Consider the following 19,060-nt stretch of genomic DNA (forward strand, 5'->3'; position numbering starts at 1 on the left):
TCTTTCTTGTATATTAATTTGCTGCTTAATATGCACAGCTGAGATTAGGACCCTCTCCCTTTGCTTGAGCTGGACTGGGGGAAACAAGATCAGAGGTTGCTTCACAGGACAAGGGGGAAAGTAACCTAAACAGACAGGACAAGCTGGAATGGAACGTCGAAATGACTTGCCTAACGTCACATGGCAGGTCTGTGACAAAGCTGAGACTGCAATGGTGACAAATCATGGGCCTATTTAGTCTTATTCTGGGGAAAAGGGGGAAGGAAAACAAAGCTGTTTCTATGGAGCCCGGTGTGTATAGCTGCTTCACACAGGCAGTACACAATATTAATTTATTCCTTCTTATAAATTTTGTATTTCCTATAAACTTTATTCCTTCTTAAAAATTTATTTTATTCCTTAAGTTAATTTCAAGCACAATTTCTAACAGTTTTACTCAATATTATGACTTGAAAACATGTTAAATTTAGATTTCTGCCTTAAAATGGAGACATTTCTCAAGAGTGGCAGAAAAATTTACCAAAAAAAAAGGTTTATTGTAGTTGAAATGTCAATCTTCCAATCTCTGTCCTTCAACAGAGATGGATGGAGAGGTTCAACCCTCTCCAACAAGAATAAACGTGGCAAAGTTTGAAGGAAATACTATTTACTGTAAAAAATGACCTACAAATAGGAATGCAATACAAGAATGAGCCCTCAAGTTACAGCTTAAATAGGACACCTTGCACGTTAGCTTCAATAAATCTATATATAAGTAAGATCATCTCTATGAAATACTATGATACTTTTAAATAGGGAAGTAGAAATTCTGAGCAGGCTAAATCATCACAAAACTCTGTTTTTTTAAGAAAGTATATTTGATCAAAGAGTGGCGTGATCTACCTCTGTGAGTGCTCGCAGTCCAAGCATGCTGCAAGACACTCGCGTTAAAAGTCACCATTCCCCTTGCTTGGATGAGGCTCCGTGAGTGCACCCGGCGGACTCCCTCGACGGCCCCGGAAAGGTCGGGCTGGGCAGGCGTGCGCGGCCGCCGGGGCGGGGCAGGGCCAGGGGCAGGGCCAGGGCGCACACCGCCCGCGGGCCGCCTCTGCGGCGGGGCTCGGCCCCGGGCGAGCGGCCCCAGCGCCTGCTCGCCGGCCAATGAGCAGGGAGGCAGGGGCCGGCACGGCCACGCTATAAGAACCGGGGCGGCAGGGGAGGCTGCAGTCCGTGAGTGAGGCCGTCGGGAGGGATCTGCGGTTCCTGTCAGTGGGAAGGGCCGTGAAGTGCCACCATGTGCGGTGAGTGACGGGGCCGCTGCTGCCGGCCGTCGGGGGCTCTGGGCAGCCCGGCCCGCTGCAGCCCTTCGCCTCCCGGGTGGGACGGGGCCGGGGGCCGCTGGTAGGAGCGAGGTGCCTGCGGGCAAAGAGGGCTGTGCCCGGGGCCAGCCGCCGCCGCTACCGGAGTGCGGGACGAATAGGGACTGCTTTGTCCCCTTGGTGACAGCGGTTTCATTTGGGATCGGCCCCGTTTCATCCATTTTGTGGGGGTGGGAAGGGAGAATGACCGGCTTCTGCGGTGACGGCGGGTAAAGGTAAAGCTCCTCCGTCCGCCCCTGTCTCCCGAGGAAAAGAGACTCTTGCCGTTCCCCACATCCTCGCCTCTCTGTGTCCTTTGCGCCCTTGACTTGCCTCTGCTTTTTAATGGAAAACTGTCCTGTTCGTACTGCCCGGCTGCTGGGGGGGTTCTCGGATGAGTTGTGGACCTTCGCTCCTCCTGGTCCGGCTGCCTCGGTGCACCGCGGCTCTGGCTAATGCACGGGCGGCTTGAGGTGCTTGGCTCTGCCTTTCCGCATCCAGGACCAGGGATCTTTCCAGTGGCAGCGATAGGAAGAGTTTGTTGTTTTTCAAACAAAGGCTGTGAACAACTCAGTTCTTAGCTGATGTGAGTTTATTCACCTTCCTTTATCTAATAAAGATGAGATGGCGAAGGTAATGCCTACATCGTGTAAGCAAGTGCTTAGATATGCTTTGGATCAGACTAAAATCAAAGTGCGGGTTCAGAAGCTGATAATGAAACGTGTTTTAGTTATGAAGGAAATTTTAGTGAAACTTTACCTATCCCTTCACTGAAGCCTCCTCTAGGGTCTGGAAGGATACTTTTGCTTGAAGTAAAAAAACCTGTGCTTGTACTTCTTGGCCACTATGAACAAAGCCTCTTTTGTGAGACTTGGACTGAAATGAGTTGAGTTACTGCTCCCAAAAATGTACTTACTGAGCTACATGTCTTTTCCCTGCCTCCACATTCTCTTTAATAGTAACCTCAGAAAGAGCAAGGAGTCCAGTAAGCTCTTTCACTTGAATGAAAACACGAGGTGATGTTGTTTGACCTCTTACGTGACTCTCGGGTCACTATCAATGAGACTCTGTATCTTCTAAACAAAACCCTTTGGGTGTGAGACTTGGCTCAGTGCTGAGCAGACCAAAGGTATTGGTGGCAAGCACTAAGCAGTGAGATGTGTAATGATAATATAATAAACTTAGCATATCTGGGTTGTATATCGATTGGGAAACGAGGTTGTTAACACTGTTAGGTGAATGTGGTAAAGCATCTAGCTTGAGGTGGAGTAACAGACTCTAAGAAATGGCAAAGAGAGAAGCATTTCATGACGTGCAGTGAGAGTAGTGCTAGTTTTCTTCCCATCCACATTCGGAGACTTTGTGACTTTTTTTTGGTCAAGAATAATATCCCATCTCTTCCTTGCTGTGCTGATCTGCTCTAGGAAGTACAGGAGTTCTTGAAGATTGAAACCAAGAGGTTCTAAGTGACTTTTTCTTTAATTATTATTTTTGTCTATCTTTCCAGGTTTAAGTGTTGAAAATATGTCCTGTTGTGTTTTCTCTGACTTTGGGTAGCAAATAAAGATTTAAACCACTTTTTTTTTCTGTTTTGAAAATACATAGGTCATTAAATATTGCTATAAACGTGTTCTTTAGGAAACAGAGTTAAGATTTTGTCACACTCACATGTAAGAACACAGAAAAGCAAAAGTATGCAGGGTTTAAGAAACAGGTAAGATGCTCTTAAACTGACGATTTACCTATTTTAAATCAAAATTAGTTTTGTAAGTGTATGAAACTGAGAATTTTACCAGAGCTAAGTTTCTGGCATCAATGGTGTTCTTATCCCAACAGAGGCATCCTTTTATTTAAAAAAAAGGAAATAAAATAAAATTCAAACCTCAAGTGTAGGCTGCCCCCTTCTTGATTTTGGTGAAATCTTGCAATTGCAAGGGTTCTTGTGGATTTTTCTCACCAAAAAAATAAAATCCCCAAAACAACCCAAAACAAACCTCAGTGGTCTTTTCTCCTTGATGCTTTACTTCCATTCATGAAAGGGAACACTCTAATGTCGTGATATGGATGTGAAGGAAGTGCGTCGCTTTCAGTGTCTGCACCTGATTAAGGCTGGTTTTAGTAGTGTTTTAACACCCTCTGTTTCTGCTTTTTGATTCTAAAGGCAAGTCATATGTGATTGACCGAGTCTATGCTTCTATGCAAACTCGGTGATTGTGGATAGTTATAAACTAGATTTAGCATTCAGATCAAAGGAGTAATGCTAAGTAAAACACTTCTAAATGCTTTCTTTGGATTCTGTGATTGTATGTATGACTTGAGGTCTTTGTGTATGTTATGCTGACTAATAAATGTCACTTAAGTATTGCATTAGCTTAGAGAGTGCTTGAAAGTTCATGGGGGAGAAGAGATACAAGCTCTGGAAATGTCATCTATTAGCTTGGAGAGGCCATTATAAAGTAACTTGTGAGTTATCACAAAAGTCTTATCAAGAGTATGATTCAAGTAAGGTTCAGTCATACTGTTCTGCTTCCAGAAGGCGTTAAGCTACACAAAGTCTTTATCGAAAGTTGTTTCTACATGAGTTAAGCAACATGCTTTAAATGTAGCCGGAATGATGACTGGGTAGGGAAGAAAAAAGGCACATGTGTAAAAACAGAAAAGAATTAGAGAAACAGTGCTGAGAGTAAGATTTATTTCCTTTAACTGAAAGGGTTTATAAAATATTCCTTGAAGTCAGGATCCAGCTATTGCATTCATTGTAAATGGCCTCTGGTGACTTCTGGGTCTTCTAATTCATGTGTGTGGAAGAACAGCTACAGTTCCCTGGAAACAAGGATCTTTTTAACAATTGCAGCACACTAGTAGCATTGTAAGGTCAGTCCCAAAGGAAGGTTCTTCCTGGAGCTCTGTGTAGTTAAAGATGCCACATGGAACATGCAAGGCTGATGCATCTGAAAAGCATTGTGAAATCTGGACTAGAAAGTAGAGCTGGATCTCAAGTGAGGTGTGTAGCAATGTTTTGGAATGATGTTGAGAAATTTGTGTAGAAGAAGTTGAAGAATGCTGCTCTTGAGGTTCGTGGTTAGTGCCAGAGAACGGTAAATATCTGTCTGGAAAAATTATCAAGAAGCTCTCAGTCTAAAGTGACTATATATAACTGGAGGCATTATTTTTCAAAGTGTCCATGAAGAACAGTATTTATCTGTTCAAATTCCCAAATACCTCTTTAAACGCAACTATTGTCTTAACATCTCAGTTAATGTTGGATGCTCTAGAAATAATTAGGCCGGGCTCCTCATAAATCTCACTTCTGCAGCAGAAAAGCATTTTCCACCCTTTAATCCTCCCAATATAAATTCGGGGACCAATGTAATAGTCTCTTAGTCTCACTGTCAAATCAACAGTATTAATGGCTTCAAACCAGTGGAGTAACTGAATTCACAACAATATTTATAAGGGAGATTTATTGGTGTATCATTGTAACAGCTTCTTCACTACACCCATTTACAGTTCAAAAGCCTTTAATTGAAGGGGAAGAGGGTGTTAAATTTCAAACAAAGGCTTTCTCTATTTAAAACACTTGCTTCTCTGAGCTGCTTATCTGTTGAGCTCTTAAAGTCTGTTTTTTGCTAACCATAGCCTCCAGTCCTGACTTGTTTGGAGAAATGGTTGAAACAGTGAAATTAGATGTTTCTGTTTTATTGGGATGTAAATTTGCAAGAGTTAGTAAAAAAGCCTGATCTATCCTTATAGAGGATAGAGGTCCCAGGAAGAGCAGTAGGCAGAGACTATGGTTGTATTTCCTTTTGCGGGTAATGTTTTTTTATTACACTTTTTCTAAAGATTAAAAAAACCCCAAAATTCCCTGAACTCCTTCAAATGAAAAAATGCTTGTGTACTTTGCCACCCCCCAAAATTATGTGGGGGTGAACTGGAGGAGGAACCAACATCCACTTCTTATTTGATGACTGGTCTGTTTAAGAGAAGAGGGATCAGGCTTGCAGACTCTTCCAGGCTCTGTTTCCCGTGTAGACAAGGAGTGAGTTCACGTCTTTCCTTATGATGCCTCTGTAAGAGCTGAACTGAGTAACACAGGGCAAACAAACGGATCTTATGTCTCTGAGTTGTGTTTGGCAGGCAGCATTGTGTTGAGGCAGCATAGCTTGTTTTTTTTGGTGACCCTGTTTTTTGTATCTATTTCTTTACTTTGTTGTCCTATCCTTTTGACTTCTGCCCTTTCTTTATGCTTTCTTCTCTATTCCCTTCCTGCTGAAGTGACTGTTGTCTACAGGATTAAGCTGGAGCCTTTCAGAAATAGATGTTGTGCCTAGTACCTACCCATGGGTATTTAAGCCATGACTTTGATTACAAAAGTCTTGTGTTAGTACTGGTGAATATATTCCTTCTTTGAATGTCTGGATATGAAATAGATCACAATGTTCCCATTTTCAGCTGTGGTTTTCATGCAAAGTTGAAATTTTTTTAAGCTCTCTCAAGGGTTTAACTCTTGGTGGGTAATATGAGGAGAGCGAAACTGGCCAGGAAAGTGTATGCGGTGATATGGTGAAAATGAAGGTCCCGAGTACTTTATTGTTTTTGAGCTCTTGCCATTTAAAAAATCGGTAAGAAAAATTCTGCTAAATAGGAGGTTGGGTTGCCCTAGGGCCTTTCTGTGATGCAAGTTACAAAGAGTTTTAAACTGAACTCTAAAAAAAAATCTTTGCTTCTTTTTCTCCCCCTTCCCCTTTTCTGTTTCAACAGGAATTTTTGCTTATCTAAACTACAGAGTCCCTCGTACTCGAAAGGAAATATTTGGAACCCTGATAAAAGGATTACAGAGATTGGAATACAGAGGATATGACTCTGCAGGTATGTGAACTGACTCAATAAATTCATTTTTGCAACCAATTGCTACTTAGTTGACTTTTTGGGTACATTCAACTTCTGTGTGTTGGATTTTTCTCTTTTTATCCTGCATGTTAAAAGATCAGAACTAATTACCCTGCTTCTTGTAGGTTTTTCAACTTTCCTCAGGACTTTAAATTGGGTGTTCAGCTCTCTAATCACCATGGTGGTTGAGGTTTAGTACAGATAAGCAAAGCAAACAAGGAGTGAGGAGGAAGACCTCCATACTGGGTCATATAGTTTGTACCTCAGCCTTTTTTGTGCATGTGAGTCCCAGTGAAAGGATGAGGAAGATTAAACTTGTTTTTAAATTTGAGTTGGCCTATTTCAGGCAAAGTGTATCACTCTGTCCTCAAGCAAAATTTTAGATGACTCATTTACATCTATACAGTGGATATGGGTTTCATCTAGCTTGATTTTTAGATTCATAAGTCTAGCAACAGACTTCAAGTATGTTCTTTGGAAGGATAATTTAAAAATTACTTGTTTCATTAACGTGTACTTGCCTCTATTTTCTCATCCTTATTTTCACTCAGTGTATTTCACGCTTTAAATAACACTTGTGACTGTGTCTATACTGTAGGAGTGGCAATTGATGGCAATAATAATGAAGATAAAGAAAGGTTCATCAAACTAGTTAAGAAAAGAGGAAAAGTAAAAGCCCTGGAAGAAGAGTTGTACAGTAAGTGTCTTAAAAATTAACCCTTTACTTTGGCCTCCTAGTTAGATATCATCTGCATCTCAGCAAAAAGTGAGACCATGAAATTACTGTTATGATTTTTATACCAAAAATGTGCTGCATAATCCAATGGCAGTTAAATTGCTTGTGCCTCCTAAACCTACACTTGAAAGGAAAGCTGATCTTTAGGTATAGTGCTGTGAAATTATTATTCTACTCTGTCCTATTTTGGGTGCTTCTTTGTTCAAGACTTGGGCTCCCTTGGTGTTTTACTCGCATGCTTTCTGTACTTGGTAGCTGAAACATCAAAGCACAGACTTGGGCAGAATTTATGACCGTTTCAGCAATTGACTGTCATCACAATCTGCTTTATGCAGTGTTTCCATCTGTGAAGAACTGAAGTTCTGCTTTAATACATTTCCATTATAATTTGTAGTAATGTGGTCTGTTACCCTAGCCTTAGTATTGGCTGAAAATACTCAACTCTTGGCAAACAAAGTTTTAACCACAGTAGCTTGAACTATCTGGAGTGTAATGTCAAGAAAGTAAACAGTTTAAAAGAAAGCCATAAGATAACTGTAGGATTTTTGCCTGTAGGAATTCTCTTAGTGTTTTACTAGTTGTGTGTGAAAAAGAGAGAGAGAGAGACTCAATTTTAAATATTTCTTGTGTATAGAACAAGATGACCTGGATTCAAAAGCAGATTTTGAAACCCATTTTGGAATTGCTCATACTCGCTGGGCAACCCATGGAGTACCAAGTGCAATAAACAGTCACCCTCAGAGATCAGACAAAAGGAATGGTATGTAATCTCTGTAGCACTCTGCAACTGTATGAATTTGAAGTAGTTCAATCCACATAGTACCTAAGTTCTCTGTTCATACTAGTGTTATGGTATTTATTTTGTGTGCTAGGGCTAAGCTGTTGCCATTCTGTTAATTCCTTTAGGTTAGGCACTTTTGCAATAAAAAACCTCTTCCGAGGTAAAAGTGACATTGTAAAACAGTAATGAGATCTATTCTCTCAAAATTGATGCAAGTTAGTCAAAGTACAACATTCTTGTTTTAAGACTCTGAAAATGTAAATGTATCAATATTATCTGGTCTGCAGAAGGATGATTTCATACTATTTTTTACTTGAGATGGCTTGGTGCTACGTTACTGGGTGTAGTTTAAAACTCTCTTATTGATTTGGAGCAACCTTTACACGCTTTCAGAATTTGTAAGCTTCTACTTTCTGTTGTCCATGTAATGATAAATGGTAGGTCTGAAGCCTAGTTTCTAGTGTACTTCTAAGCTTTTTCCCCTCTAATTTTTGTATTCTGAGATAAATATCTTAATTTTTCATTACTGAGGAATATATATTTTTTTCCTTTTAGAATTTGTTGTTATCCATAATGGAATCATCACAAATTACAAGGACCTGAGAAAATTTCTGGTGAGTCTGTGACAACTTGATTCTAAAACTAGAAAGTAAATGCTCTACCAACCACCATCAGATCTTTCATGACTGTTGGAATCTCAATTCAAGTTTCTTAATATTGTCTACAAAATAGTACTGTGAAGGAGTCTGCCTAATAAAGTTACTTGGGAACTGGTGAAGTGCAATATGTTCTTGTAATACTAAGTGCAGAGTACTTTAGAGTAGCAATTTGCACTCAAATTCTTTGAGAGGATGCATGGAGTGGGCTCTCTCTTGTCTCTTCTTCCTTGACAGATGCTAAACAAGTCTTACAATGTGTTTTATTACAATATTTCCAAAAGAGCAGCTGTGTCAGGATAAGTCTTTATATTTTGTCTATAGTGATATATATCCACTAGTCCAACGTAGTGCTTCAAGCAGCCTGTCCTGCTGTGCAGTTTCTGGTGGGAGGCAGCTGAGAGTCTCTTCAGTATTTCTTGCCTGAGGATGAAAATACTTTTCACTCTTCTATGTAATATTTCAGGAGAGCAAAGGTTATGAATTTGAATCTGAAACAGATACGGAAACAATCCCCAAATTGATCAAATACATGTATGACAACAGAGAGAGTGAGGACACCAGTTTTTCAGCCTTGGTAGAAAGAGTTATTCAACAGTTGGTAAGTGGGAAGTTCCTTTTTTTCCTGTGATGTGGTGGAAGCTATTTGTGGGGCTCCTTAGTACTCTGCATTTCTGCATTTAGATCCTCTGTAGGACTCCTTAGAAGGTGCAGCAAATAATGCTTTTTGACCTCTAAACAGTGCTTAATAGATCAGGAAATAAGATTAAAGTTTAGGAAACTTCAAAGGCTTTTCAATGGTAAATCTTTAAATTGTATTAGCAATGTGGGGGGTTATTTAGTTGTTTGTTTGCTAGTGGTTTGGGTTTTTTGTTTTGTGGAGGTTGATTTGTTTGTTTAATTTTGTTTTTAGGAAGAGGTTATCAGTCTTTTAATGAGGCATCTCAATTAAAAAAATAAATAGGAGCCTTTGGGAGCTGAAATCTCTTATAAAGGGCAATGTGTTCTTAAAAGCTATTCTGATCATGTTAAAACACTGCTGTAATTCAGGTTTGTCTAATAATATGCCTTGGCTCCCATATTTGGAAATGGATCTAACAAGCTGTACTGATTCATGGCATAGCTGGCTTCCAAGCTGTGAAGTGGGAATCTACTGTTAGTTAGTATGTGAAAACTTAAACTGTGATAGATGCATTGCAAACTTGGAGAAAGCTTGCTTTGTTTCCTCCCCCAGTCTCTGGGCAGATGTTTTCCCTCCCCTTCCTGCAGTTTCTGACACTCTTTTCACCTCCCTGTCTCTCTCTAAAGCAGCACTGTAGGTTTCCCCAAGGGCAGAGCTGGCAAACATGCCAGTAAAGACCTGTATGGATCAAGAGGGACTAGTGGTGCAGCCACCTAGTTGAGGAGAGGGAAGGTGACTTGACTTGACTGCAGTGCAAGAGCAGAGTAGTCTGACTGGAGTCACTGGAGGGAATCAGATGTTACCATGTCTCTTCTGTTTGCAAGGCAGGAGGACTTTTGCTTGTGTGCTTCAAACACTCCAAGTTTACAAGCTGTGCTAATATTACAGTGATTTATTGTGTGTTGCCATTTTTGTTCTTGCATTGTGGATTTTTAGGGAGTTTTTGATGGATATTTTTGCTTTTGGGTTTTTTAAAATAACATTAGTCAGAATTTCCTGCTTAAATTAGAAGTAGTAACTCCAAAATCTTGTCTGAAAATGTACGTTAAAATGCAGCTACATGCACGTTCTTACTAAAAGTAAACATCTAACAGACTTCATGCGGACTATAACATGTTGGAGATTTTCTTACGTGTTGCATTAGAAAATACTGCTTTTAGTTTTAAAGAGAGGCCAAGTGCTCACTTCCTCATCTTTCAGCTGTTGTGCTGTTACGTGCAAATTGGCTTGTTCTACTCCCTGACCAATTCCTTTAAAGGTCCAGTCTGCCCTCCAGGAAGAGATTCCTGATAGTAAAGAGCTTTCCTTCACAGACTTCTCAGGAAGAGGGGCCCCAGTTCAATGATATGCAAGTAATTGAGATAAGTTGCTTGATTTTTTTTCTCCTGTTTGCTTGGTTTCCAGGAAGGTGCTTTTGCATTGGTTTTCAAGAGCATCCATTACCCAGGTGAAGCTGTTGCTACCAGGTTAGAAGTCCATTGTATACAAAATTTATGCTTGTTTTAAGGTTACAAAGAGGCTAATATCTCTTGGGGGGCAGGGTGGGAGAGGGAAGAGTACTGTTGTTTAAAGTGCTTTATTAACCAAAACTCAGAAGGTAGATAACTGCACTAATGGAATCTTTGGAAAGCTCTCCTGAACTTCAACTAGCTATTAAATATAACTTGAGCTGTACTGCTGGCAAGTCACATAATTTCCAGAGGCTTGTGTTGATTCTCTATAGCCTTTAACTTGATTTTTATTTAATATATTAACTGTGGCTACTCACTTTTTGAGGGTGTGGACAGTAATGAAAAATAATCAGATAATGTCTTCTTGCTTTGTGCAAATACACTTTTGGATCAAGATCATCCAAATGACAAATTTAGAAGGTCCCACCTTGAGGATAGACAATGAGAAAGAGTTTGTCTATCCTTTTATCTGTTACAGTGTGTCAATAAAGAAGCTCAATGGTTCTTCTGTTATCACACTTTTAATAGAACTGTAGAAACAGTTCTCCTATATCAAAAAGGGGAGGGAAAAGAAACAAATATTTAGAAATAAATATTTAGAAATGTATATTTTTATAAATACATTCATTTTTATAGATATTTATAAATAAATAAATTTTAAAATGGATAAAGACTAAGTGTGTCAGCTGTCATCACATTTCTGAGTTTCTTTCTGTGTAAGTTCTACTTTTTTTTATGACTCTGCAAACAACTTCCAGGAAATGTAAAGATATGAAAGCGGCAAGTGAAGTAGCAGTGGGAATAAAGACTGTTTTATGTTACAACAAAAAGCCCATTGCTTCTGTGGTCTACAACAGGGCTATATTAAAACTGTGAAAAAGCCAGCTGTAACATCACTTTTAATTAGAGAACATCTTCTGAAATTAACTGTTCTATATGTGGTTTGCGTTTGGGTTTTTAGGAGTGAGGGCATTAAGAGAAGAAGCTAAACTTGTAATCTGAGGTGTTGGGAAGGGTAAATTACTCTTTTATTCTAGTGAGATGTTCCAGAACTTTTTCAGTGTGGCACCTGACCCCTATAATTAAAAAATGATCTTAATATTCTGCAGTTTCAGAGGTGCAGTAGTGATGGCTGACATTTCTGAATTTAAAAGGTTAAAGGGTGGAAGAATGTTACAGTACTATGAGCACTGAAGCTTATTGCTGGCTTGCTTCAGAGGCAGAGTAAGCTTTGTTTAAAAACAGTATTCAAATTGGTGCCTATTTTATGATTACTGGAAAAAAACCCAGCTGGTTCATCTATGTTTTTTCTCTGCCTGGGTGTAGTTCATGGAACAAATCACCAAGGCACTTGTTCAGAGAGTATTATTTGGCAAATCTTACAGAAACAAGAAAAGTTTATATAACTTCTGCCATGTAATGGCTTTAGGATAAATATTGAAGAGGATCTTCTTTAGGAAGCTAGATGTGATATTGTCTTTCAAGTTTGGCTTCTTTGTATGCACTTTCCTCTTAATAACCTTGCACATTTTTCCTTTGTAGGAGAGGAAGCCCTTTGCTCATTGGGGTTAGAAGCAAATACAAGCTCTCCACTGAACAGATACCTGTTTTATATAGAACATGTAAGTTGATAAATCCAATTACATTATTTTTAAGAACTAAAATTATTGTGATTAGAAAATAGGTTAATTGGTCTTTGTACTATAAATCTACCAGCTGATGCCCCAAATAGCTTCTTAGCTGAGAATATTACATTTTTATACTACTGAATGTATAGTTCATGTGAAAGTCCCATCTCTCTAAAAATACTTGTGCAACTGTGATACTTTGAACCTGTATAGTCTGTAGTTTCTAAATTGAACAGATCTGGGTTTACATTTAAAGTATCTAATTTCTTTAACAGGCAACCTTGAGAATGTGAAGAACATTTGCAATTCACGAATGAAAAGACTGGACAGCTCTACTTGCCTTCATGCTGTTGGGGACAAGGCAGTAGAATTCTTCTTTGCTTCAGATGCAAGGTAATAAAAGTACTTAAATGCTTCTGAAAATACTGTTTTTTGTTAGAAGTGATATAGTTCTGGAAATCTTTATGCTGCCTTGCTGCTGTACAATTGTTTTCTGAGACAACAGATTCTAGTCCAGGTAACTTCATAAAGCCCCCAGGCTAAGGTACTTGAAAAATGTGAGTTTGACATCAGCATTTGAACTGCAAACAAGTGCAATATCTGCCAGCTGCTAAGATCTATGTAAATTACATCCATTGTAGGATATAACAGGTACAAATAGACACTATCAGCCAAGTATTTGGGTCTGACTATAGATTAGTCTGGGTTTTGGTGGTTTAATCCAGCTGTTAGACAACCAAATAGTGGTGTGGTTCTGGACATAGAAGGAACCTGGGCATCAGGGACACATTTATCTGAGAAAGAAGATAAGGACCTTTGGGGTCCATCAGGGACACTGAAGGAAGAGCAGAGCAGCAGGAACTTGCTGATGCATCCTTCTCCAGGTTCCTGTGACAGTGCAGGAGAAGCAGCAGATGGAGCCATTTCCTTTAAAATGGCTCTATAGGAGTTATAGCCAAAAGGAAGCTAGAAGGGGGCCTGGAAGTACTGTGTGGCATATTTAATTGCTTTGAGGAGTGCTGCTACTAGCTCTTACAGACATGTCAGGTTTGTCTTGCTTCTTTTTTTTGTAGTGCTATCATTGAGCACACCAACAGAGTAATTTTCTTAGAAGATGATGACATTGCAGCAGTAACTGATGGGAAGCTTTCAATTCACCGTCTCAAGCGTTCAGCGAGTGATGATCCTTCCCGGGCCATCCAAACTTTGCAGATGGAATTGCAGCAAATCATGAAGGGTGGGTTGAAATGTTTGTAAATTAGGATCATCAAAGAATGGTTAGTTACTGACTGTGCAGTAGATAAGGCAGAAAGCTGCTAGTTTATTGTGAAAATGACCTGATATCTAGGACAATTTTATGAGGAGCTGACAGTTCAAAACTCTTAAGAACAGGGGAAGATGGGTGGTATGGGACCCTACCCGTTTTTAGCCTTGGAAAAATCCTGGATGCTTCTGTTCATCTCAATATTTATTGAAAATATAGCTAATCTTAACATGTAGTTGTTGGCAAAATTTGATTGTAAACTAAGAACTGAAAGGAATTTCATTTACTTTGCCAGTGTTGTGAAATTAAAACAACCAAATAGAACAAACTACCAATCGCCCTTTTCTTTTTGCTAATTCCTCAGCTTTTGTTTAAGCTAACACAGTCAATTAAAATTAGCTTGCTACCGTAAGTTATCACTTTTTAACTGTGATAGACTTAGCAAATGTAAGCATTATGATGTAATGTTTTTCTAAACAGGTAACTTCAGTGCATTCATGCAAAAGGAAATTTTTGAGCAACCAGAATCAGTCGTCAATACAATGAGAGGCAGAGTGAATTTTGAGAACAGCACAGGTAACCCAGTGCAGCTTGAACGCCTGCTCAAAGCTGCCAATTATGAACATGCTAACTAGCAAAATAAAACACACCATTAATAAATGCTCGTTTGTTTACTTACAGTTCTGCTGGGGGGGCTGAAGGATCATCTGAAAGAAATCAGAAGATGCCGGAGACTGATCATTATTGGCTGTGGGACCAGTTACCATGCTGCAGTAGCTGTATGTTCAGCCTTATCTGAAATGTATATTTAACTCCTAGTTGCTGTGATTTTAGACACCAGCTCTCCATCTACTTTTTCTTCTATATATCAAACTTTGCCTTTCATTGAGGAGTCTTGCTCCTTTATTTAGGTTTACTTTGGTGGCCCATTCTTTGTTAATGCTCCAGTGCTGTTACCTACCATGTTATAAATTCCCGTTTTCACCTTGATTTTTAAAGCTCTGGTGAGCTGTAATTATCAATTTTGGTAAAGAAACCATTTAGACTATCTCTGACTCTTGGGATGTCTTTGGATGTCAAGACTTTTGTGGGTGGCAATAACAAATACTGTGTGTGCTGCTTGAATACAGACTCGGCAAGTATTGGAAGAGTTGACTGAATTACCAGTGATGGTGGAACTTGCTAGTGACTTCCTGGACAGAAACACACCTGTGTTCAGAGATGATGTGTGCTTTTTTATAAGTCAGTCAGGTGAGTTGCATTTACTGTTTATCTTCAGCTGAGTGAAAACTGTAGGGGGAAAAAAAACCCCACAATTATTTATTTCTGCATATTGCAAAGGAGGATAATGACTCTTGGGACAGATTTGTCTTGAATTAAAGTTTCTTTCAGACTTGATCAAAATATAGCTGGTGAGTGAGAGCTGAAAGATTGTGTTCAGTTACATTTTGTAGTATGTAAGTGTGGATAGAGTTATTTTGAACAATCACGTATAGAATTTTGTGATTTTCATGAGTCATTACTATCTTCTGTCAAACAGAAGTGAAGATGTAAATGTTTTCCAGGTGAAACTGCAGATACACTTATGGCCTTGAGGTACTGTAAAGAACGTCGTGCTCTAACAGTTGGCATCACAAACACAGTTGGCAGCTCAATATCCAGGGAGACTGACTGTGGTGTACATATTAATGCAGGTCCCGAGATAGGTGTGGCAAGCACAAAGGTAATTGCTGTTCAGTGTTTGACTTTCATACTTCAGCCCTGTGAAATACAATTAAAATTTTAATTGTAGCACTTCAAACTGAGATCCTACCAACTCTCTGTGGACTTAGCTGCTAAATGTTTTGTTTTGTTTGCAGGCTTATACCAGCCAGTTTGTGTCTCTTGTAATGTTTGGCCTAATGATGTCTGAAGACAGAATTTCTCTGCAGAAAAGGAGACAGGAAATCATTAGTGGACTAAAATCATTGCCAGGTATATTGATATTTTGAGTTTGAGGAGGAACAGGGAGTGTTGTTTAATGAGCAATATAAAATACTACTCAGGAGTGATTCTCATTTAAGTTTCACTCTCTCTCTCCTCCTGAAAGGTAGATAATATGACAAAAATGGACTATTAGTTTCTGTACTAATTGCCAATTTTACAAGTGCCCCTCCAAGGAATGTGTCAGGAAGCAGATATTTCATGGATTTGGTTTTCTAATTACAATAAGATAGGGTTTTTTGTGGGAAACATTACTTGCTCTCCTAAATTTAGGATTTGAAATTTTTAAAGCCTTTCACCTTAAATCAAGATAGATAAAAAGAAAATAATTTATGGTGACTTTAAAATGGATGTTCACAACTTCCTTTTAGAGATACACATGGGATGTGTGAGCAGTGCTGAAACCAAGAGTTGTTTTACATGTGTTACTTAAAGGCTGGAGAAAATATCCTTGAGATGCAGTCAAAGATGAAGAAGAATTAAGGGTTGAATTCTATTAAGTATACTTGTTCTTATAGACCAGTAGAACATCCTACTACAAGCAAACTATTTATTCCTATTAAAAAAGATTTTAATATGTGCTTTGGTTCCATCTATAGAGATGATTAAAGAAGTCTTGTCCTTGGATGAGAAGATACATGATCTGGCTCTTGAACTGTATAAACAGAGATCTCTGCTGGTTATGGGTCGTGGTTATAATTATGCCACTTGTCTGGAAGGAGCTCTGGTAGGAACCGCTCAGTGTTGTTGGATGTTATTTTAAATGAGCTTTTGTGGCTTTTGCAGTATTGCTTGTTTCTAATATTTCACTACAACTTAATTTTGCTGCAGTAAAACCTAAGAGCATCTAGTCTTGTTGGATTGAACACTTAGATGAGGTGAACCTGGATGAAGTATCAATTTCTTGGGCTTTTTCACATGATAAATACAGTGTTTAATAAGCCTATAGAAAACCACCTCGCCACACCAGTTTAAAATGACCCACTTTAAAGTAACATCAAAAAAACAAAATGTGCTGACGTTCAGACGAGATGCTCATGCAGGCGACTCAAATTATTTTACGAACATTCTGGTGGAATGGATGCATATCCTTCTCTCACAGAAATTTGAAATGTTAAAGGTAGACTGCATTAGCCAAGGCTGTACTGAGTGTTCTGTTCTGAAAACTCCTGTTGATTTTTCTTTATTTGTAAATGCACGTACACAGGCGAGCTCTGCTTCTACCAGCAGCCTGCTAGAAATCCCCGCAGACAAGCCTGTCTGTTTTCACTATTCACTGATCTTTGAAAGTACCAACTTGATACCATATGTCTGTATTTAAGTGGCAGATGTACAGCCTTGGTGTTTTGCTTCTTGTGGGTTTTATTTTGCATCTGATTTATTAGTAACTTGATGGCACTTGCTTTTTTTTTGGTTGTTTTTAGAAAATAAAAGAAATCACGTATATGCACTCTGAAGGTATCCTGGCTGGTGAGCTGAAACATGGGCCATTAGCCCTTATAGATAAACAAATGCCTGTTATCATGGTGATAATGAAGGATCCTTGTTTCACCAAGTGCCAGAATGCTCTCCAACAGGTCACTGCTCGACAGGTAAGATGTTTATCTAATACAATGATGTAGGGAAGAAGATGATGCATGTTATATTGCTGCTGACTGTGCCTCAGAAAAAGAATGTATTGGTAATTTTTTTTCCTAATTCAGTTATAAATAAGATGCTATATCTGAATTGTAGGTTGTCGTTACAGGTTCACATTTAGTGAAAAATAATTGCACATGGGTAATCTGGGATTTTTTTGTTGTTGTTTGAAACAAATGGAATAATGTTAAAACTCTGCAGGGTGAAAAACATTCAAGTCTGACAAAATGGTGAATGACAAAAGTCCATGTTCAATACTGGCATTGTCTTTATTAGCTACCTGAGCATCTTCAAACATACTGCAGGCATGCTGTGAACCAATATTTCAAAGCAGTTCTAAGCCAACTATGTACATAACACTGCAAAATTTTATTTTCAGGGTCGTCCAATCATTCTGTGCTCTAAAGAAGACACAGAAAGCTCAAAATTTGCCTACAAAACCATTGAGCTGCCTCATACAGTTGACTGCCTTCAAGGAATCTTGAGTGTTATTCCTCTCCAGTTGCTTTCATTTCACCTGGCTGTTCTCAGAGGATATGATGTAAGTGCTTTCATATTCAGTTCAGTTCTGAACTTCTTCCTACAAGTGTGAAGTGAGAGACACAGTTACATGGCAGACCTAACAAAGAATCATAGAATGGTAGGGGTTGGAAGGGACCTTTAGAGATCATCTAGTCCAGCCACCCAAAGAACTATGATGACTGTGAGCAGAGCTTAGAGTGACTATGGTAGTAGAGATGGCATTTCAGTGCCAATTCTTGAGCTTTGTATTTTTTTAATTGGTATCCTTCTAAAAAATTATAAAGATCACCTGCTGAGTTTGATTTGAGTGCAGATATGAGAGCTATATCTTCAAATGTGATACTGCACTTTAACCTAAGATAGTTCTGTGTTTTGTACAGCTTAGTGTCTTGACACTGGCTAGGTGTCTCAGTTTGATAACAATGATTCATTTGGAAAGGTACCTTACGCAAAACAAATATGTATGTGTTAGAAGGGTTTTGGAAGCAAGAATGAATTCAACAGTGAGTCATTATCTGCAGATCTCTAGTCTCTTGTGTATGTTAATGTGTCTAGAATATAGCAGAATTCATTGGGAAGTCTTTAAAAAAAGCCCACTAAATGAACTGTCAAATGCAGAACGTCAGTATTACTCTATCACATACTGAAAGTCTGTCTCTTCATTCTAGGTGGACTTTCCAAGAAATTTGGCCAAATCTGTTACTGTAGAATAACAACCAAGAACAGCTGATGTTTTTGTTACCAGACTCCTGAGTTATACTTGTAGAAATGTGTTGTTCTGAATTGATAGGCACCCGTTTTTCTAAACAGAATGACAGTGCTAACTGGAAAATGTCAGAGGGATTTATCTTGCAGCTTTAAAAGCTTTTCATGTGCCTTGTTGTACCCCAGTGCTTTTGCTCACAGCAATTACTCCTCTAAGTCATGAAATTGCCAAAGATAAAAATTGTTTACACATGGTATACTGAATGAACTTTTCTACTGTGCAATATATATATACAGCTCTCTTCAGAGTAACTGTGAACATTTTTTAGCCTACACTACTTAATTAGTTTTAAAGATATAGTATTTATAACTACAATTGTATAGCTTTTTTTTAAGTTATTTTTTTAGTACATTGCTTATCTGTAGCATTGATAATGCTCAGAATGTAAATACTGAGCATGTTGACACTTGTACAGTTGTTAGGGTTTGTTTTTTTCTACTTCAGCCTCAAACTGGAAATTTGTTGTACTTTTCCTCCCCAGCTTCCTTTCTCTGCTTCGCATCTGTTTCATATTTAACCAGTCATTTGCAAAGCTCTTCTGTGGCTGTAAAATCCCAGCTATGTTTTACATTTCTGCTTCTTTCAACAAATTATTTGAAAAGCCAGAGCAACATTTTGTTTTGTATGCCACCCCAGCTCTTATTTGCATAACGTGTACAGTGCAACAAAATAAGGGAACTGGATGTCTTTCAAGTGATATTTCTATTTGAAGTGTACAATGAAATT

General features: G+C 38.7%; 1 protein-coding gene across 1 annotated transcript; it reads left to right on the forward strand.

Moving 5' to 3' along the window:
* The first annotated feature begins 1,190 nt into the window (after positions 1 to 1,190).
* Positions 1,191 to 19,060, forward strand: GFPT2 (glutamine-fructose-6-phosphate transaminase 2). The gene is made up of 19 exons (XM_062002342.1): positions 1,191 to 1,280; positions 6,099 to 6,206; positions 6,826 to 6,924; positions 7,598 to 7,723; positions 8,300 to 8,358; positions 8,867 to 9,001; positions 10,487 to 10,548; positions 12,076 to 12,155; positions 12,437 to 12,554; positions 13,235 to 13,398; positions 13,906 to 14,001; positions 14,107 to 14,204; positions 14,556 to 14,676; positions 14,991 to 15,148; positions 15,285 to 15,399; positions 16,008 to 16,135; positions 16,833 to 17,000; positions 17,426 to 17,587; positions 18,237 to 19,060. The coding sequence occupies exons 1-19, from the start codon at positions 1,274 to 1,276 to the stop codon at positions 18,279 to 18,281; spliced, it is 2,049 nt and encodes a 682-aa protein (XP_061858326.1). The 5' UTR covers positions 1,191 to 1,273; the 3' UTR covers positions 18,282 to 19,060.

Source organism: Colius striatus, chromosome 9 (genome assembly GCF_028858725.1).
Source record: "Colius striatus isolate bColStr4 chromosome 9, bColStr4.1.hap1, whole genome shotgun sequence".
In the NCBI taxonomy this organism is placed as follows: domain Eukaryota; kingdom Metazoa; phylum Chordata; class Aves; order Coliiformes; family Coliidae; genus Colius; species Colius striatus.